This window comes from Stylophora pistillata, chromosome 3 (genome assembly GCF_964205215.1).
Source record: "Stylophora pistillata chromosome 3, jaStyPist1.2, whole genome shotgun sequence".
Taxonomy (NCBI): Eukaryota; Metazoa; Cnidaria; class Anthozoa; order Scleractinia; family Pocilloporidae; genus Stylophora; species Stylophora pistillata.
This window is the reverse complement of record NC_142521.1, coordinates 2696081-2718215: the sequence shown is the minus strand read 5'-3', so window position 1 is coordinate 2718215 and position 22135 is coordinate 2696081. Positions and strand designations below refer to the sequence as shown.

General features: G+C 39.4%; 2 protein-coding genes across 11 annotated transcripts; both read right to left on the bottom strand.

Annotated features, from left to right (window-relative positions):
- Nucleotides 1–127: 127 nt before the first annotated feature.
- On the bottom strand, nucleotides 128–12514 carry LOC111330487 (E3 ubiquitin-protein ligase TRIM45). Of its 4 annotated transcripts, none has more exons than XM_088751979.1 (7): nucleotides 12386–12514; nucleotides 6220–9367; nucleotides 5353–5514; nucleotides 4891–5103; nucleotides 3861–4128; nucleotides 3268–3344; nucleotides 128–2546 (listed from the first exon to the last, which is right to left on the bottom strand). In XM_088751979.1, the coding sequence occupies exons 2-6, from the start codon at nucleotides 7649–7651 to the stop codon at nucleotides 3275–3277; spliced, it is 2145 nt and encodes a 714-aa protein (XP_088608105.1). In that variant the 5' UTR covers nucleotides 7652–9367; nucleotides 12386–12514; the 3' UTR covers nucleotides 128–2546; nucleotides 3268–3274. The 4 variants fall into 4 exon arrangements, with proteins under 4 accessions (XP_088608105.1, XP_088608106.1, XP_088608107.1 ...); XM_088751980.1 differs by having other exon boundaries at nucleotides 128–2541; XM_088751981.1 differs by having other exon boundaries at nucleotides 4891–4965.
- LOC111330485 (tripartite motif-containing protein 2) lies at nucleotides 9976–21341 on the bottom strand. Of its 7 annotated transcripts, none has more exons than XR_015998386.1 (7): nucleotides 20011–21340; nucleotides 16402–16692; nucleotides 15375–15632; nucleotides 14661–14900; nucleotides 14189–14246; nucleotides 12255–12768; nucleotides 9976–11645 (listed from the first exon to the last, which is right to left on the bottom strand). XR_015998386.1 is itself a non-coding variant. In XM_088751976.1 (6 exons), the coding sequence occupies exons 1-6, from the start codon at nucleotides 21266–21268 to the stop codon at nucleotides 12720–12722; spliced, it is 2151 nt and encodes a 716-aa protein (XP_088608102.1). In that variant the 5' UTR covers nucleotides 21269–21341; the 3' UTR covers nucleotides 9976–12719. The 7 variants fall into 7 exon arrangements, 5 of the variants coding, with proteins under 5 accessions (XP_088608102.1, XP_088608101.1, XP_022791082.2 ...); XR_015998387.1 differs by having other exon boundaries at nucleotides 9976–11515; XM_088751976.1 differs by having other exon boundaries at nucleotides 9976–12765; nucleotides 20011–21341.
- Nucleotides 21342–22135: the final 794 nt, after the last annotated feature.

Here is a 22135-nt window from a genome sequence, read left to right as displayed (position 1 = left end):
CCCCCCCCCCCCCGCGCTCTACCTGATTAAGGTCACCTTTGATTAGTGCTCCCCTCCCACCCAATTTGAAAGTGCTCACCCTTGATTAATTAGCACATAAAAATCTCAGCCAAATTAACACTTAATCTCACTCAAACGTCCAAAATTTTATTTCACGTTTTGGTACAGTGGTAAACATCGTACTGCTTATTTGCCTGATAGCCGCGAAGGTCGAGAAGTCCAGTAGTTACTACATAGAGCCCTTAATGCATGATTGATTTTTTACTGTTTTTCCGTTGTTCTCGCTGAATTGTTCTTGGTGTACAGGGCATTGTAGTTCCTCCTTTCTATCATCTAAAGAGTTCTTGCTTTCAGCCATGGCGTACCATGAATTGAAATAACAGTCTCACGTTACGGTATTGGCGATAAAAGGAGCTCTGAGCACACTAGAACCTAGGACCCCTTGACCCACATCCTTTTATCCCATTCAATTACAAAGGCAAGCGCGGTATCGGCTCTTTATTTCAAAACAGAGACAGCCGAGAAGAAAGGAAGGGAAATAAACCCATCGGTAGGTTTAATAAGCGAAGAATTGAAAACCTTGGGCAAGAAAGGTAATCTCGGTATATGCAGTCACGAAGCAACCTCGTTCCCAGCGTATCTCATCTTTTCTTTTGCTCCAGGGGGCCCTTATAAACACGCTCTGGTTGAACATAAAAGATATTCACTTAGGATAGTTGTGCGAAGTAAATTTGTTTGAGTGGCAAACTGACTAAACGAAAATCACAATCCTTATAAAAAACACATCACAAAACAATTTCTACACTGAATTTTCTAAAATCTTAACCAGCGATAGCGTATACAATCCAAGTAAAACTAACATAATTCAATTTTCTCCCCCTACACCACATCATGTATCGGGGTCAATAACTCACTGATCTAAAAGATTTACGTACTAGAATATGCCTTTCACAGAATACCTACTTTATCTTGTGATTGGGCACCTATCTAAGAACCACTCAACCCTCTAACAAAAATCACACATCTATAGTAGTCTCGTAAATCTGTCAGCCATTTGTTCTCTTGAATCGATTTGAAAGTATTTTTAACAGTTGAGTAAACTTTCCAATGTCATTCCAGTTGAGATACGTTTACCACTCGTGTTTTGATCAAGACGAGTTTTAACCTAAATTGCTTGAAACAGTTGTATGCTGGTTCATGGTAATGAATCTGCCCGTAGTTAAAGTTGTGATGATTGTGATGGTAAATAAATCGATATAAACCATCACTCTAGTTTTCTAAGAATCATAAAAAAAAAGAGTGACGGCATTCACGACCTATAAACACCTGCCTGGCGACACCTGTGAGGCCTCGACTCACTTTGTTTTTAGTCCTTGCATGCGATACAAGCTGTTCAACATTTTCCGATGATTTTCCGTGCCGGTGCATACCTCCTTTGTCCTTGGTGATCATGTTTTTAGCTGGAAGACTCGGAGGAGTTTGTGAACAACTTGAAAAACGAGGTTAAAAAATGAAATTATAAACATAATAATAACTTAGTGGTAAGATGCATAATGACAATATCGTCATGTAGACTAGCTGAAATTCAAAATACATTGATGAAGGAAAATGATAAAATTACATACTTTCAAAGCTCTGGTTAGAATTACGAACTAATTACTAGCATAACTAGTGCAAAGCAATTGTTAACCTGATTTATGAGCTGTGTAACCAAGCTTTGTGATATAATTACAGTCCTTATACAGGAGGTGACCTCACCCACAGGTGGTTTTCAAGCAAGTTCTGTTTTTAAAAACTAAAAGCTAAATTCTAAAAACTATATACTAAATACAAAGTACTAAAAACTAAAAACAAAAAACTGAAAAAAGCTAACAACTAAAAAGTAACGTATATGTGCACGATCCTTCGCAGTAAAGCACTATTTAAGCAGTAGTGAAAATCAGACCTGAAAAAAATTCAGGCCTGTACGGGATTCGAACCACTGTTCGAATCCCGCACAGTGGGATTCGGAATCTCTGCTCCCGGAATCTCTGCTCCCGGTTGGCTTGTTAGCTCAATTGGTAGAGCGCTGCACTAGTATCGCAGAGGTCAGTGGTTCGAATCCCGTACAGGCCTGAATTTTTTTCAGGTCTGATTTTCACTATTGCTTAAATAGTGCTTTACTGCGAAGGATCGTGCACATATACGTTTCATAACCGCAGTTCATATATATGTATTTATATGTTTGTTGTTTGAACTAAAAAGTAAAAAACTAAAAACTAAAAGCTAAAAACTAATAGCTAAAAACTAAAAACTAAAATACTAAAAACTAAAAGCTAAAAGCTGATAATAATAATTACACTAAACTTATAAAATAGAGCAAAAAACTGAAGTCTCTTAAATAAAATACATCAATTCACACAAAATGAACCCTTGAACCCCTCAGAATAACTAGCATCTAATTTCTCACCACATAAACTTTATCATAATCCAACCTACATACTACATTGCTTAAAAAAGATCATTAAAAAAATAACATCTTTGCATCATCTCCTTTAAATCCTGATCTTAAAAAAAAAGGGAGAAAAAGAAAATGCTGCGTTACAAAAAAAAACATCAATCTCGCAATGCATGTATCTATACAGTGAAATAAAAATAGATAAACTACAAGCCGTGTAATCACAACTAATTGATCATAAGTCTTAAAATACCGTAAATCTTCTAATAAACCTCCTTGGAGGCTTATTTACGTTAGGTACTTTGGGGGGGGGGTGGCTTATTGGAGGTGGGGGCTTAATAGAGGGGGGAACTTAATAGAGGGGGGGTTATTAATTTAGCCCGATGTTCTCTACCAGGATACAATAGGAAATGATGTACCATATTTGTTCAAATATTGTTCTCTTTCTACATTTTTTATATCATATTATTAAATTGTAACTCCATATACCGTACTCTACTGATGCCAACATGATAACATCAATAAATCAATCACCATAATCAATCATAAATGACGAACTAAAATTAAAGTAATCGAATAAATTTATCGTACTTATTGACATGGAGTGTTATTTTGAATTTTTGTTTTTTGAGGGCGGAGGGGTAGGGGGCTTGATAGGGGGGACTCATTAGAGGGGGGTGGCTTTTCAGAGGGGGGGGGCTTAATAGATGATTTACCGTAATTCTTAAAATCGTTTTTACAAGGGTACAAAAATTATCAGTCCATCTAATGGTACCGTGAAATAATTGGTTTATTTGAATGTTACTATGGTAAAAGTGGAGATTTCCTACTCTTTTCTTAGCGGATTCCTTTAGCAGCCAGATCTTCCTTGACTTGCCGAAGATAATCTGGGTCTGGATACCCAAACCTTGAACGTAAAAAAAGAAATGCAGTTGTTTTTTTTTTTAATTTTTTCCATCGTGACGATGAGGAACCAAAGGCAAATTGGTTCAGACGGTGGATTTCGACAGCCGTCCAGACATCTCCCCCTCTTGTCTATCATATAATTGAAAAGAAAAGCTTCTTCATCATCCCAAAAGTAGCAAGATGCCATACAACATATTACGAGATTTGAAACATGTGCATGATACTGCATGATACTATACTTTGAGTGGTTAAATCATGTGCCCCCGATAACATGTACACATACGATACAAATTTACCGAAAAAATTGGTTGAAAAAATTGCTTTAACAACAATATAGGCGCAGATTCCGATAGTTAATTAACCGCTGTGATATTTGATTATGAGTTGCACGATCCATATCCTACTTTTGATGAGCTGTTACATAAATGCAATACAAATTAAGACGTTCCTGGTTTCACTGCTTGAATAAAAACAAACAAACAAACAACAACAACAAAAAACACGTCTGTTCCCTTACCCTCGGCACCCCCCTCGTCTACTGGTTTTGTGACGAATTCCATTCCATACTATCTGGTTCGGAAGACCTGTAGTACCAGAAGTTCCAATAGTAAAAACCAAACGTGCATCAAAGGCTCTCTTCAGAAGCTGTAACACCTCTTTACCTACGTCCGTATTGGGGAGATATACTTGACGTTTTGTACCTTGATAACGAACTCCTGGATTACGATGTTCCGAGCCTTGAATTCCGGATTGAAAGTTATACTCAATGACAATTGTGCCATAACCTGAAAAAAAGGCGCAGTAACGCAAATGCCACACAGTGAACACGGATCGAATTAAACCATCTGAATCTGAAAGGATTGCATGGGAAAGTACCCAGCTATTCAATTCTTAGATGGAGGCCCAAGTCGACGATCGAGGTATTAGTTGCAACTGAGAGTCTTTTGTTTGCTGTTGCTGTTCTTTGTTGTAGCAGTTTTTTGTGTGCTTTTTGTTTGTTTGTTTGTTATTTCGTCGTTGCTGATCGAGCGACACGCCAGTGGAAAACTTCTCAAGTGTATTTTAGGAAGCAAGAATAATCAATCAGAATAATCAATGAGAAATTATGAAAACTTGTCTCTATGAGACAAGTTTTCATAATTTCTCACAGAAGTAAAAGATACAATTCAAGTTTTCACGCTCCAGACAGGTTTCTGCACACATGATATAAAAAGCATTTACGTCTGTTGCAGGCCTCACTTCAGCGTTTCTTTGTTCTTCTTGATAATTCACTGGTATCTATTCATTCTCTCAGACAAAAAAAGTTATTTTCCGAATAAAACTACCACCCAAATGCTTAAATCAGAAGACAGTTCCGGGTTGGGATCGCTCTTAGACTCAGAGACTCAGAGTCTAGAGGGTTAATCAGTCGGCAACTGCATTTCTAAGTCACAGCCCCAAATACATTTATAGGGTAGCCGTGAGATTTACCTTTGAGCTTTAGCGCTAATTATAAAACATTACTGAGAATATCAGCCAGTTATGTTGTGAAACTCAGCAAAGTGTACCTTCATAGCCAGAAACACTTTGGGATTCAAGGTGATGCGTCATCTCTCCAGGTGGCTGGTTTCCTTTCACGACACCTTGAAATTCAAAACACACCGGGCACTTGTTGTACTTATGTTTATCCCGGGCCTCCGCGATGCATGGTCCACAGAAAGAATGGTTACAATGCAACGTTCGTGGATTTGTCAGTGAGTCAAGACAAATAGGACAAGAACCTTCGCAAGATGAAAAACAGGGAACGAACAACTGAGAAGTAGGGAAAGCATTAACAGTTGTACATAGGCCACTTGAAGAAGTAAGTTATGACCCATTCATTACGCCGGCTGGCTCAAAAAATGTTACCAAATTGAAAAATGTTACCAAAAACCACTATTGTTATTTTCCCTTCATACAAAGCTGCTGCTCTTTAGGCCTTTTTGTTTTTGCGAAATCTTAGTGGCTCAACTCCCTATTAGCTCTCCTACCTTTTTCCTTGTCCAATTTAACAGCTCTCAAATTATTTGCTAAGCTTGAAGAACTCGTTTCATCCACCAAAGATTCCGATGCACCCGAGGACATTCTAGCATAGCTAAAGGAGCCAACAATGGGCAATTTCCCCAAATAGTTAGGTTTCGGCCTCGTTTTCTCTAAAAACAAAAAATTAATACATTGAAATTCGTAAGAGTTATTAGCTTAATAAATGAACCAACCCTAACCTGACCATTGATGTAGAACGGTTTAAGGAATACATTGATTTTAAAATTCGTGATGGACTTCACTGTCCTTTAAATTAAATTTCGAAAAAATAAGCGTTAAGTCGCCTTAACTTCCCTTGTGGGAATGATCCTGAATTCCATCGGAAACCACCTAGAGCTTCACTCACTTCTAAAACCGAAAAAGGTGACTTAAACAAGTAAAAAATGTCCTTCAAAATAGAGCGAGAATTGTAAAAAATATGTAAACACTTCTTTCTATTTTTATACCGATGCTGACTCAATGCACTTGCTAACTGCGATTTTAAAAATATTTTATTTACCTTCACCATTCCTACAGCTGTAGCTGGCGACCGTTTTATCATTGAGTATTCAATTTCTGAATTGATTTCAAACTTCAAATAACTAGATGGGACCGATGAAGTCAAATAGGTTGTTGATGGTTTTCTTAAAAAACAAGAATGCGTGACAAAGTAGAGCAAAATGAAAACAGCTTAAAAAAATATGATAGCCTCGATGCTATAACTAGGCTGAAGTTTGTTACCCTTACTTAATTAATTAATTAATTAATTAATTAGCGAAAAAAGATCCCGATAAGTATAACCGTATAACCGTACACAATAACTACTCATTACTTACTTCTAGACCTATTTTCGCTCCTCACTGTCAGCATGAAAGGACTGCCTTTGACTGAGATCTCTGAAACTTTGACAGAAACGGTAAATTCACCGGGGCTAGTTGGTCTGTAGTGGACAGAGTAATGGCCATCCAACTCGTCTCTTACGGTGGTTTTGATGACGATGTTTGATGGCAACACTGAGTTTATTTCAACTTCTATTTTGTCAATTTCGCTGTAAGTGGTCGTTCCTCGCGAGTCCTTTGTGGTGACTGTGAAATTGCAATCCTCGCCTTTGACACCCTCTGTGAGACCCCTGCCATGGGCTTCGGACAAAAAAGGCGCGGTTGTGCTAGACACTAACCTTCCGGGTGCATCCTTCAAGTGCGATACGTCTTTTGGGATATACCTAACATCAGTATATTCCAGCACTGGCATAAAGTCGAAAGGATTTGAAAGTTCTTGGAGCCTCCGCTCAACAATTGTTTTTACATTCAAAATTTCTGGAAGATTTCTTCGGACGAGGACGTCTTCACTGAATGCCAAGCCACGGTCTATTTCCGCCAGCTTTTCATTTAAACTGGTCAGTTTCTTGGTGAATGCATCTTGAACATCTGCTCTCTCCCTCGCTAGCCTTTCCGTCACGCTTGATTCGTGCTGGCGAATTAACATTATGCAATGCTCGGCAAGCCTATGCACTTCATTTGTCGCCTGATCGATGCTGTTGTTTACTTTCACTCTTCGTGTTTCCACCGAGGTCTTGTGGGTGTTTAAACATAAGCGGTTTCTTTTAACTTCTTGAAGTTTAGCATCGATTTCACCCTTCTTTTTTTCAATTCCTTTCTCAATTGAGATGTAGTCGTGATCTCGATGCTCTAATAGGACGCAGTCACGACAAACACATACGGAGCATTCTTCACAGAAATACTTGATCTTTTTTTTCTTCTCGTCTTCATTGTGTTGTTCACCAAGGCAATAGTTGGCCCTTCGAGCGAAATCTTGCGCGTCGCTACACTCGAACTTACCCACTTCTTTAATGCGATGATCGCTGAAACTTTTCCAGTTCTTGTGAAGCATAGCACACGTGTCACATAAGAAACAGTTGCAGTCAGAACAGTAAAATTTTAATGGCTTACTCTCGTCGCAGTTGCTACAATGGGGAAACTCTTCTCGTCCATTTCCGCTGTAAAATTCTACAAGTTCCACCATTTTTCGGCAGAATAAGTTGGGTTGAACACTATCAATGCCGTCAGGACATTCAGTGATCTTGCGGCATAGCGGACAGCTCACTCTACCATTTTGTTGTTCTCGAAGCCAATCTTCCAGACAGTCTTTACAAAATGTATGAAAGCAGCTGAGTATTCTTGGATCTTTGACTTCATTAAATTGATAATCGCATATGGTACAAGTTATTTCCTTCTTAACTTCGTCAAAATAGCTTTCATTTTGAGCCATCACGTAAAACAGGAGTTGAAATACAGCTATAGGAAACACAGCAAAACAAGTATTCTCAAATTCTCGGAAAAACGTAAGCTCGTCATCACCTCCTCTACTCTAGTACCGAGGACCTCCCGACTCAGAGTCCTTGTTTGTTTGAATCAGCTTTGATCTCCCAATGAATTGATTTATCTGAGATCATCAAATTCTTAAACGTTGTCTGCTCATATGGCACTCTAAGAGCTAGACCTAATTGTCATCATTGCATGTAACTTTCGTCGAGATCCGGTTGGCAAAGTGTGATCTTGAAGTTGTGCCCCCCACGAGGAAACGCTTGTAACATTTTTCGAATTTAAAGAGTGTCCGTTGCTTTTAAACATATCCGTCTAAACTTGGCAAATGTAATGACTTTATGTTTCTCTTCCCTAGGTCTGTTGTGTCACTCTATGGAATTTCGTAAAATGGTTCATGCCAAAAGTTGGAAAAATCCGAGGGCAAGTCTATCGTGAGTCTTGTTTTGAAACTAGTTTATAGTGAATCTCAGAATTTTAGTAGTGAGTGGCATCAAGTTGCCTCAACACATTTAGCTCTAGCTTACGTGTAGCCGTCCCCTCATGGATAAACATAAAAGAGGGAATTCTACGAAAACCTGACACGAATCGTAAGTTATACGAAGTCACTCTTTTGCATGAAAATATATTATGAATTTTTATTGGATAACAGTTTCGTCCATTCTTTCGTGAATTCTGACTGGTGGTTTTCTTTTATATTAACGAACAATATAGTGAACAGAGTGCCTTCATTGTCAACTTTACGGACAACAGTGATCTACGACGAGCTTTTAAGGAAAGTTCGGAATAGAGAGATTTCAAGAAGAACAGCAAAAAGACATAGATACATTTTTCGTAGATAACTACGTCTCCGTTTCGTTACCAATTGGCTACGGAAAATCTTTAATTTATCTAGCCGCGCCGGTGTTCGATCGCGTCTCTTGCATTGACCCTCTCTTCTCTGGAAGAAACCATTCACTATATGATGAGCTAGTTATTTCTTGTGGCGATCCTTTCGACTGAAAAATGAGTCGCTCTTTCTTCACTCTTTCAGCGTAACCGCCCCTTAAAGAAATCTGTAATACCTTGAGATTCTACGGCAAATGATCAAACCTTTCTTGGCGTAAGCCCTTATTGATTGTGCTCAGTAAAAGTAGCATATTATGCTACGAGCAGTACCCGATTTTTTCCCTTTTTTTCCAAATTATGCTCAAAATAATGTTCATTTTTGAAAATTATGCTAATTTTTTTTCATGCTTAATCCAAAAACCCAAATTATATACTTATTGTTAATAAAGCATCATATTTTCTTTATCTTGAACTACACACTTGCTCTGATAAAGCACAACCAACTTCTGCACTTCATTCCAGACTAGAAGTGGTGACTTAATGTATCAAAGTGTACTATGTTAGTATCACATTTAATGTGTTCTGATATAGCTTAGCGCTTGTTATATGGCAGCCTCACACTTGCTTGTAAGTAATCTGCAAGTACACTCTCTTGCTGTTCATTGAACGAGGCTGAGAGCATGCTAAAATCTCTCTCTAAAGCCGCTGAAGATGGATGAACCAGGGGCACCCTCTGTGAAAGCGGGAACTGGGACCGACGCAATCTTTACTTCCGGTGTGCCCAGTCGTTTAAAAGACCAACGACGCAGTATTGCGGTAACCTTCTTCCCCTCACCTAGACGAATGAAAATACACTGAACTATGGACAGAACTTGAAAAGAATCAGTCTAAGAGACCAAGCAAGTCCTGACTCTGGTAATGTTCCCTTCAAAAAACCAAAAATATGCCGATTATGCTGGTAGTGCTACTTTTGGAAAAAGTGCCAAAATTATGCTCATTTTTCCAAATTATGCCAAAACTTATGCTAGCATAATTGATGAGGACCTAGACATAAAGGCAAGGGGCTTTCGGTGAAGGGGAGTTACAGCGTTTTTCGATGTTAGAATAATGCATGTTAATTCCAGGTAAAACCGGAGCAAGCCAGCGTCCACAACCTTCTAAGAGCAAGAGGATGAGAAAAAGCGGAAGTATCAGCAGCGAGTGTTGGACATCGAAATAGGGTTATTTACACCTCTAGTTTTTGGAACCATCGGTGGGATAGGAGCCTAGTACCACCGCTTCCTCAAGCAGCTAGCTGAGAAGTAGGATGAGGAGCCTTATTCCACTACGATTTGAGATGTTAAGATCGGTACATCCAAGTGTAATAGATTCAAAGACACCTTTTTACGAGACCGGGGACTTTATCGACGACTGCCGCCTAAACGTAAACGAGACGTGTATCTGCAAGTTTTTCCTAAATTTTTATTTGACATTTTGATGCATTTTTCGATTTCCAAGCATTTATCATAATTTTTCTTAATATTCTAGTGATTAGAGTGAATAAAGCATTTGTAAAAGTTTAGTGACTCGATTAGATCATAGTTAAACCCCTCGATTAACTATGATTAGATTTAAGTAGTTTTATACAGTTTTGAACTCAAACAATCTTACATTAATTTTACACTGATCAGCGTGCTTTGATTCAATCATGTACCTCACTCATGCTACGTAGTGTGAATAATAAATAAATGTTGAGAGGTTAACATATGGTATGCAGTGGCATATCCTTTACTCATTTTTATTCTTTACTGACTTCACTCATTTTCATTCTTTACTGACTTTACGCATTTTTATTCTTTATTGACTTTACTCATTTTTATTCTTTATTGACTTTACTCATTTTTATTCTTTATTGACTTTACTCATTTTTATTCTTTAAAACTGAGGAGATAAATGTTGATATAAACTGAGCTGGGAACTTAACCGCTGCGATCCCTTTTATCTTCCATTCGAATTTCCATGATTTCACTCTTGTTTTCATGGTTTTCTCATTCTGTTGTTCAGTTGCTGTTCCTTGTCAATCGTATCCGTTCTTTCCCGCGACTCTCTGAATATCTCAAATAGTTAATCCTCACAAAATCTACCTTGTTAAATTAAAATGGGAAAATGGATATTAAAGAGATTCATTCCTTCCGAGACTTTGTTATTAAGCTAGCTCTCGCTGCAACTCAGAGCAAACTCAAATGTTGACTTCACCAATGTACGAAACTGCAATTTCTTTACTATGCAGAAGTATAGAAATTTTTTAACCATGACGAAAATCAAAGCCAGTTTTGCTCTAATTAATAGCTATTCCATAAATTTGGAGATAATCCTTGCAATTATGCGAGGCTGAGGTTTTTCTTTACCAAGATATCGCCGAGCGTTTTGGTTTGAGGAAAGATGAACGCTTGTAGAAGAAATTCAGCCGTCATATAGTTTGAATTTAGCCTCCTTGGAAGCGATTCTCTTATCTACCTGATTCTATTTAGAGCACGGTTGCTTGCTCTTTCTATCATTTGACTAGAACCAGACCATACGCATGTCTGCCCTGTTCATCATGATTGTTTTTTCCTTCTCTAATTTCAGAAAATTGCGGAGCAGGCTAGGTGGCCAAGGAAAATGTGGCGAGAGTGCAAAATAACAAAAACTAATGAATCTTAAAACAAGGTGCCAAAGTGCCTAGCGTGATTTTCATTTTGTTTGAGAAAATGATAATAGCGTGTAATTTCTAACTTAACTCACTAAAGAATGAGTGATGGCTTTTGACTCCCACGATTCACACTTAGAGCAGTTGCTTGAACCGGTTAAAAAAATTTCATGAGTAATCTTAGGAAAGTAGTGTCCATTCGGCGGAAGCGCTCTAGCTAATTCGTTCTTTTCCACGTAAGTTCAAACTGTCTCGTCACAACATTGAATTGCGCTTGGTCCGATCATCTTTCGTAGGGTTTTTTCGACAGCCGATCTTCAGAATAAAGGAAACAAATTAATGCACTAAGCAACTCCAAGTTTCTTCATCCCTCCTGGGCAACCCACGGGCATTTGATCGGGGGAGGGAATTTCAACCTTTCTTGAGTGGAGGGGGGCATCTGAACCTGAAGAGTCAAATTTTTCCAGGATAATACACGTGTTATATGGAGGTGTTTGAAAGTTAAGGAGTATGCATTCTTAAGCAAATGGCTTTAAATACTACTTTCACTCCGTAGACTTACGAGAAAAAAAACCCAACTGAAGCTAAAGAATAGTCCAATATCGGGTGGGGCATTGAACGGAATTTTGGCCCAGAAGGGGAAAGGGGAATTCTAAAGAGTCAATCTTAAAAGTTCAAATGTGCGAAAGGTTGCCCGAGGGTTACCAGGCGGTTGTCCGAGGAAGAGGAGGGGGGGAGAAGATCGTTGAAGCTTCAAATTGATCGACGTAAAATATCCTCAAATTGTGACATTTTTGGGTCGTCACAGTCTCGACTCGTGCTTCAATTTTATCAAAATAGCTTCACGACTTCGCCCGCCATAAACGGTTCTCGTGTAAAGGAAGTATAAAAACAACTGGCGGAATGCATACAGAGCCATACAAGGTGTTGAACCTCCGAGCTCTTGAGGACAAATCGTGCTTTCCGGGGAATATTCTTTTCTTCCAGAAATCTTCAACAAAATAAGTTTGGCATTCGACTAGCTTGTTCTGACCACTTAAGCTGCAGACCTTACCAGTTCTGAGTTGTCCTCAACTTTAAGATTCAACTATTGCAACTTTTGTTCTTTGTGTTCTGAGTAAGTGTTCTAAAATGTTTTGAAGCCTAATCTTCTTTGGTCATACGATACCGGACCATTTGCTTTACCTTGATCGGAAGTTAGCTCTTGCCACGGCTTTGAAATCTCAACAAATATTTCGGGAGGAACGGAAACATCACACTTCTTGGGGTTAGGCAGGAAACTCTTAAACTTCTCAGTTCTTTCTTCTGATGAAGGGTCCCTTTCCGAGGACGAAAAAGTGACTATCGAGCCATGTAGGAATTCAGCCACTCTATAAGCCTATAGTAGCAGTTTACTTTGTGATAAGCCAGGATTAATGTAGTCATGGTATCGAATTCTAGGCTAAAAGTCATCTCCGTTTTCGTGGATGTTATGTTTTAGAGGAAAGGGTAGTAGGGCGTCACTTCTAAGATAGCTCCGTCAATGACGTGGGCATGTCTCTGGCTTCTTGCAATGACATCTTGAACTGCTGTATGAAAGACACTCTTCAGTGTTATTAGAGTATTGTCAATGAACAGACTAACAAACAGACAAAGTGGTGTCATACAAAAACTCAAAGCCTGCAGGGTAATCAGTATTGTGGAGAGTCGTTTACCAAAAGTACGGTTGCTTTCCAACCTCACACCCTCGCGATAGTTAGTTCTTAATATTCCCTATTTTGTTTTCTTTGAAAAATATACTCGTGCTCATCAACACCAAATTGCACTCGAAATCATGTTATTACCTTTACATATCATATCATGTCAAACCTTAAACCACAACCAACTTATCATTCAATATCTCCTGATAGGCTATCAGCTGATTTTCACCAAATTCACAACAAATATATCTCCGAGAGAAATGAACATATCATGTCAACCCTTAAACCATAACCAACTTGTCATTTAATATCTCCTATTTATTATATCGCTCGCAGCGCCCGTGGGCAAGATAAAGCGAATCTTGTGTTCTGTTTGGCTATTTGGTAATATCAACTAAGTTGAAATTGTAAATTGGCCACCGTTACGAGTTAAAAAACTGACTTTTCGAGCGTTAGCCCCTCGTCAGAGCGAAGGTTTGACATGATATGTTCATTTCTCTCGGAGATATATTCGCTCTGACGAAGGGCTAACACTCGAAATGTCGGCTTTTTAACTCTTTACGGTGGCCAATTTACAATTTCAACTTAGTTGATATTACCAAATTACCTTGTTACCCCCACCGACGCAGCACCACAGTTTCTTTAGAAATCTACCCTCTTTATTCTGATTGGCTACTCGAGCGGGCAAGATGGGCTCATCTCGCCCCCCTCGAGATTGCCCGCATTGATCCCACGCATGAAAAAAATTGAATTAGAACTATGTTCGTAATTCATGGTCAATTTAGGCGATGGAAACGCAAAAGGTGGCAGAAGGTACTCAAAACAAAGAAAACAGAAAGGACTCTCGTGAGTTTGTTGTGCTACAAACACAGTTGGCTTTCTTTCCAGTCTCTCGAAGCAAACAAGTCATTCCTAATTCTTATTAAAGCAAAATCTTTGTGCGATATCATAAATCCTTTATTAACCAAGCTTGTTCGGTTATGATGGCTTGACATTAGCCTCGTTCTTTTTTCGCATTTTTAAGGACTCCGACTTCGCCTCGGTTCATAAAAATGCAAAAAAAAAAAGAACTCGGCCAATATCCAGCCATCTTGACCTCACGCTTGGTTAATAACCCATATATCTAATGGCTAATTTTCACCAGGCTCCAGTTGTTCAAAGGGCGGATAACCCTATCCAACGGATAAATCGCTATCCAGCGGATTAGTGTTTCCAAAACGTACTGTGCTATCCAACGGATAGAGATTTATCCAGTGTATAGCGTTATCCATCCTTTGAACAACCGGGGCCAGATTCACACTAAATATACCTCCAAGAGAAATGAGCAGCTTCTGGAGTGGACAGTTGCCCAGATAAAATCCTCTTGCCTCGATTAAAAAGAAGAAAAAACCGAGAGGGGGTCTCAGGGTTAAGGACAGCTTAAGATTGGTATCTGCACGTCAATGCCATGCAAGTGGGTATCATGAAAATTATAGCTTACCTAAGAGGGATTATGAGTATACTACAGAGCACAATGCGGGGGAGGGGGGGGTTCCAGATAAATCTCACTTTGAAATCACTGAAATCCCCTCTCCCCCCCTCTCCAGGTGATGAATCAGCTACTGCATGAAAGTATCCCGAAGGAATCTACTAAACAGTGGCTTTGAGCTGTCCTTGAACACAATGTTTTGGATAAACTAAAAAGTTCGTAACACGGCCCTAATGTTAAAATGTGACAGCAAAAGAAAAACAACACGCAAAAAAAGAAAACAAAAAACAGAGAGTTCTTATATATTTCTTACTTGTATGATCCTCGAAATGAACTACGGCCTGGTCTTCTCTAATCCTTTCCACTCTGCAGACATCCCTCCCACCACTTCGTTTCACATTTTCAAAATAAAGGTCAATGGTGATATCGGTTGATTCTTTCTTCAGTCCCGTGACCAGAATACATGAACAGACCGGTACTCTTTCTAGGCGAGGTTTCTCTCCCCGCAAGCCTTTTTTATCTTTGTTTACATTATGCAAGAGTGATTCAAAGTCTGAAATAGAAAATGCGTGGCCGGAGAACAGTGATATTGGCACTCGTGTAGTTAACACCGTAAATATTTTGAATTGGCTAACACAATACACAAACTATGAAGATCGGTGTTTCCTACTGTAAATTGCAACTTTTTGATAGATATATCAACAATAACAAGGACGTGATGCAAGCAGCGATGAAAAGTGTTGTTCCAAGTGCATATGCTTTAAAGTATAATAACGTTTAGAAAAAATGGTTAGGAATGATTGAAAATGACTGACTTCGCTATAACAACATTCTAAAGCCATGACTACACTCTAAATTTTCGAGTCGCAACTGATTGTTCGCTCGTGCTACTTCTTCTTTTTTTTCTTTTATACTTATAGTACTAAACTACTTTATTCGCATATTAATCGACTTTCAAACTAAATAGCCATGATAATGTCATCTAATCTAAGTATCATAAATTAAGCTTTTGTGGTCTTTAAATTACCTGGTTCACCATCAAAAACTGCCAGGGCATTATTCTTTACACCGAAATACACCTCTTCAACATCAACAAGAGCAAACTTTTCCAAATAAAAGGACAAACAATCTTTAGTGGTCGTTTCGCTGATTCCTTGAACATGAACTCTTAACGGATCAAGGGGCACTTTTTTCGAAGGAGGCTGTCGTACCACTGTTATCATTTGGCCGTCAATTTCGTGTGGCTCCTCGAGAAGTCGCTTTAGGTCTGTAATAAACATCACAACTAAAAACATTAATGTAATCAAGATGTTCAGAGACAACGATTACGCTTAAGAACGTAATCGTTTTTAACGTAATCGTTTTGCTTCCTTGACTCGTGTTATGGATTTGCAAGCAAATTTGCACATTCTTGTTAAGTGGAAATTCACCAATACCTGCCATCCACACAGATCAACAAAAGTGCAAATGATTGGAGCTTACTTTTACCAAGCAGTAGAAAACCTGATATTTAGGATACAGATATGAATCTATAAATATCCACTTCACCTTTTTGAGCTAGTTTTAAAAAAAGCTGTCAGAAAAAGGATGGGTAAGTATCTATAACTCAGGGTAAATGGGAAGATATTACTGAACACAGTAATCTTCAAAAGTAAATGGTAGAGTGATCTATATCCTAGCTTCAACGGAGGTGAACTAGGCTTGGCCCCGCTACCAACTGACTATTGTGAAGCCACTTGTTGGGGACTCAGCCAATTTTAGAGTGTTCTTATACCGCGAAAGAAATTCAATCAAAAATAATACATAAAAGACTCTTAGCAAGTGTCGAATTGACAACCAAATTTGTTTGAGAAATTAAGTTTTCCGGAAACTACTAAAATTGCAATGCTAGTGACTACAGGAACCTCTCGTCTTCTTTCACCAACCACCCTGAGATTTAACCTGAATTTTATCACATGCATTAGATTTGAACTTGGCTACTTTTTCTCAAGAAATACCTGAACTTATAAATAAATCTGCCAACTTAAATACTTTCCAGAGAAAGCATCATGTACCTTTAACCTCAGCGAAAGTAATCACCGCTTCCCCTTCTTCGTTGAAATGGATCTCGGAGACATCGCCTCCTCCTGATCGTCTAGAATTCTCAAAGTAAAAAATCAGTACATCTTCTGATATGGAAGACACGATGCCGCTGGCAATGATTGTAATGACATCTTCCTCGTCATAGTCTTCATATTCTCCTCCGTTTTCGCCGAAGTCGACGGCACTTTCATCCTCCTCTACAAACAGCGAGACTTGTTGACTTGCTCCGCTCAGAACATGAGATGAATGATTTATCCTCCGCACTGCATCAAAAAAAGTTTAATTTAAAACGACTTCAACCGCTTTAAACGACTTCAACTGCCTCCCGGTTGACTCAATGGATAGAGCGCCAGACTGTTGAGCGGGAGGTCGAAGGTTCGAGCCCCGGCCGGATCAACACTCAAGGTCTTAAAATTACTGAGGAGAATGTGCTACCTTTCTATAATATCAGGAAATGAATAGACATTCTAGTCTTCTCGGATAAGAACGAATAAACCGTAGGCCCCGTCTCCTGCATGGTTGGGGTAGGAGACGTAAATTTCCCACGCACGAGATCACTGTGTGGTGGATGTCCTCCCCTGGGGTGGGATGGGTGGGTACTGGGCCCGCAGTAATTGGCACAAGCTGTTGCGGGGTCCCTGTCTGTCGGCGAAGCTAATAAATTCAAAACCAAGCCATGAGGGTTATTCTGAGGGCCAACAGACAAAGCGACTGTTAAGGATATAACATCATACACATAAAAATAATCCCACTTCCTGAAGAGAGACCAACGGTGTTCGACACAGAGACAGCCAATCTATTTAGTAAATTCTGAATGACTTCTTTAACCTACTGGGTCTAATCTAGCGCAAATACTCAAATCTCATTCGGTTGCCTTAAAACCAAAGAATTGCCTTGCACCTAGACTCACTGGACTGCCGAAAGTCCATAAAGAAGGGGTACCAATGAGAGGTATTGTGTCAATGATAAGATCCCCTTTTGAGAAGATTTCAAAGACCCTGATCCCGATCTTAAGAACTGTACAAGGGAGAAGTGGCCTTTATATTAAGAATTCCAGTGAGCTTAAAGAGAAAATCAAAGATTGGAGAGTAGTGAGAAATGAGATCCTGGTCAGTTATGATGTTAAGAACGAAGACCTCGAAGAAACAACCACAATGAGTGTAACATCAATAATGGAGTTGCTGAAGTGGATGTTTGATCTGACTTATTGTGAATACGGAGGAAGCCATTTTGTTTTGGACAGTGGACCAATAGGCCTTGGTGCCACGGGTGAAATTGCAATCATATACATGGAGGACTTCCCATTGAGAGCTATGGAAAAATCTCCATATCCCCTAAATGAGTGGTTCTGGTACGTAGATGATAGTGAGACCAATTGCAAAGAAGGAGAAGCTCAAAAGATATTAGATCACCTCAATAACATTTGAGCCAGGAGTAATTGTGTTCACAAAAGAAGGCCAAGAAGGAGTTTTTTTACCAGTACTTGATTTGAAGCAGACTGTAAACAGAAATACCAAGAAGATAATGTACTCTGTCCATTACAAGAAGGCTCACACAAACATAAATGTGAAGAAAAGTTCCAATCATCGAGAAAGTATGAAAAGAGTCATTATAAAAGGATTTGCTGACAGCGAGGGCTTTATGTGATGAAGAACACTTGGAAGACGAACTACACAACATCGAAGACGTGTTTGTAGCAAACGGATACCCCAGAGAAACAGTGAGAAGATTTATGGAACAAAGACCTCTAGTATCGCAGAGGTCAGTGGTTCGAATCCCGTTCAGGCCTGAAATTTTTTTCAGGTCTGATTTTCACTATTGCTCAAATAGTGCTTTACTGCGAAGGATCGTGCACATATACGTTTCATAACCGCAGTTCATACATATGTTTCATATGTTTGTTGTTGTTTAAAGACCTCAACAGGTAGACAAAAGAGAACAGGAAGAACAGGAAAGTCGTGGAGTCGTGACCATACCATATTTGAAAGGGTTATCTGAGAAGTGTAGAAGAACTGCTAACCGACACTCTTTTCGAGTTGCTTTCAAGCCTGGAAGAAAGGTAAAAGAGATGAAACGGACATGTCAAGAGCCGCTTGGTGAAAAGCAAAAATGTGTTGTATATAGGATTCCTTGCAACTTCCAGAATACTGTGTATGTAGGAGAAACATGGCGCCTTTTCCAAACAAGAAAGAAAGAACACATGGATAAAGTGAGACTAACAAATGAGGACCTTCATAAAGGAAACACTCTATCGGCCGAAAAACGGATGGGTAAAGAAGATGGAGGCCTGGAAAGACACGCCGTGGAGTACCAAAGTGGTGTTGACTGGGAAACGCAGAGATCGTAACAACAGAGAGAGGATTAAGGAAAAGAAAAGTACTATAAGGAATTGAATCACTACGACAGAAACATCGCGGAATGAGAGTCCTTAACAATTTTGACCACGTTGAAACATGGAAACAAGTCCTAAACTCCTTCTTTGATCATGAAAAAAAGATTGTAATTGACAGTGAATTATCGCAAAAGTAGAAGTACTTGACAGACCTCAGACAACATTTGCCGCGCAATCTGACATCATTTAAACGTTGTGTAATAATCATGAAACGTCATGTGCGGTCACCAAGCTGAAAGACTAAACAATCCGCCATATTGACAACATTTAAATATCCTGAGGAAGACTAGTAAAACTGGTCGAAACGTCGGCTTTAAAGATATTTTAACCTCTGAAAATCCCAGAAACGATTAAAAAATATTTAGTTTTTACAAAAATGAGAGGTGAAATTTTCAGAAATACTATATGAAAAAAGAAGCCACACACACCCAGCTATACACTTATCTCACGATCAAAGGGTTCGTTACGGCCAAAATTGTTGGGTTCAGATCGAAATTATCAACTAGGACAGGTGATTATGGATGCTGGTAGCTACACACGTACTGTGTTTCCGGCTTATGCAAGGCCTTTAACGCGTTGGATCATTACCAACTCAACAGAAGCTGACGAATATTGGTTTTACCACCTCACCTACACCACCCGTGGTTTAGCTAGACAGGTAACAAGTCTATTAAGAAGTAAACTGAAACTTTACCTAGAGAGCTTCCCTGAATACTTATCCGCAGCGAAAAGGAGGGTATCGACGTCTTTGATATGGCGTTAAACAGGCTTAAAGTTGCTGTCAAAGTCCGTACTTTCAAGAAGTCATTATTTCATTTTGCTATTGTGAACGAGATGGACTGCTCCCTAACTCTAAGTTCTTTTAACTGGAGATCTGGTAACTCTAGGCCTAAAGACGAATTAAAGCTACTCAGATTAGCTTCCCAGCCTTAATCCAATAACCCGTCATAAAAGTCTTCTTTAATAGTATCTTTTGGGATCGCGCATGACCGAGGACGGCTTCGCAGTATGACTTATGCGGATAACTTGAAACTTTAATTCGAAAGCTCGCCGGAGCACGAAGCAGTGGTAAAAGGAATTCGAAGAAGTGTATCGACGTCTCCAGTATGAAATGATGTAGTCTAACAGTAATTGTTGAAGTCCTTCGTTCTAAACAAGAACTTACGATTATAATAATATTCAGACTTACCTTGAAATTTAGAAGCCCCGACGAAATCTTCATGCTTCGGATTGTTGTGAATGAACAATTTGAAGGGACTCTGACGGATTGGTTCATCTCGCACTTTAATTGAAACCCTGAATTCGCCAAAAGAATTCGGTGTATAAGACACAGAATAACGTCCGTCTTTCAAGTCCTTCACAACTACTGAGATGTTTTCTATTCCATTCCGTACAGAAGTAACCTCAACAATAACATTGTCAATTTTACTGTAAGTTGTCTGACCCGTTGCATCCTTTGTTGTCACGGTAAAAGTAGCTTCCTCTGACTGCTTACCCTTTGTCAGGCCTTCACCAGTAGCGACACTCAAAGAAGGTTCTGTGCGAGATATATACAGCTTCCCTAGGGTGAAATTTCGAGGAAGTGCATATGGGGTGTATTTTAAATCTGGATACTTAAGCAACGGTGTGACTTTTTCTGAAATCAATTCATCGAGAACTTGTTTTATATTTATCATTTCGTCTATGTTATGGTTTTCAAGAATCGCTCTACCGCGAGTAGCAGCGCTAGTCATTTTCTCCAGTTTCTCGTTCAGCTTCAACAACTCCTGGGAAATAACATCGTCGTTAAGCGATCTCTCCCTCGCCAGCTGCTCCGTCACGCTTGTTTCGAGTCGGTGAATCAAATTTATGTACATTTCAGCCGCGTTACGGACCTCTTTCGTCGCCTGATTTATGCCAGTGTTAAATTTCTCTCTCCTTTCCAGCAAAGTAACAATATCGCTCCTCAAATGTGAAGTGTTCGCTTCAACAGATCTCAGTTTTTCTGTGACAATTTCTGCCTGCATCTTCGCTCCATCTTCTGCAGACACGATTTTGTGATTGTTCGAATCCCGATGTTCGACAATGACACAGTCAGAGCATATGCAAATCTGGCACTGTTCGCAGTAATATTCAATATTTTTTCTATGGCGCTCGCATAAGTTCTCTCGTAGTGATTTGATATCCCAGCCACTGTGAGCTTTTAAGAGATCTCCCAGATTTTTGCAAGCGAGGTTGGTTGGCAAACATTCAATGTTGTCGTTAGGACATTCGGTAATCACTCGACAATTTGGGCAGCTTAACCTTCCTCCGCCATGCTGTCGTAGCCAGCCGTTAAGACAAGATTTACAGAACGTGTGTTGACATTTTAGAATTTTCGGTTCATTGCTCTCACTGAATTGTTCCTGGCACACAGGGCACTCTAGTTCTTTTTTGATATCGTCTAACAAGCTCTTTCCCTGAGCCATGGCTTTCAACAAGATGGAGGGACACGCGTCATGGCACAGAGCTCAGCATGACCACTATTCTTGGAAAACCGGAAGCCATTAGCACACTCGAACCCAGGACCTCTCGGTCTTCTCTCTTATTCTTCGCAAAAACTGGCGTAGTGCAATGAATCGTGCACAAATTAAAATAACTGAAACGTTTGAGATACCTAAGTAACAGATAGGTAGCTGTTCTTTCCATTCCGGCGAACGGAATAATTCAAGGACTACGTTGCATGAAAACTTTAAATGTCAACTATTTTTGTCATACAAGTGATGTAATCCACCGAAGCTCAATGACATCTACAAACAAATCTTTAAAAGTGAAATTCGTCAATTAGCGGATTCCCTTCACAGCCAATTCCTCCCTAACTCTTCTCTTAAGGTAGTCTCTCAAATTAAAATGAAACACCTCAATTACGTACTACAGTCGAACATGTATCAGACGGTCATACACAGGGAATGACGGGGCTATCGTTTAGTACAGGTTGACCGGTTACTCCAGGTTCCACAATAAGAGGGGTATTTGTACAAAATGCAATTTATGTCGCAGCGTGAAAACAACACTCAGTCTATGTTGCTCTTAATTATTAATTATTGATGTGATCGTTTTACCATTTTAATACTTTTAGGACCACAGTAATTGGCTATCGCTGCTGTGGTTGCCTGCCCGTTATTGCTATTGCTCTTTTATTTCATCCGGTTGTGTTATAGGTTATGTGTATTGTTGGCAAAGCTAATAAAATAGCAATGCCATTTTATGCATAATTTACGCCATCCTTTTCTGTTCCATCTCTGCACCAAGCCCCTGCTACTTGTGCTGTCTGACAAATCAGACCCTTTTTTCGG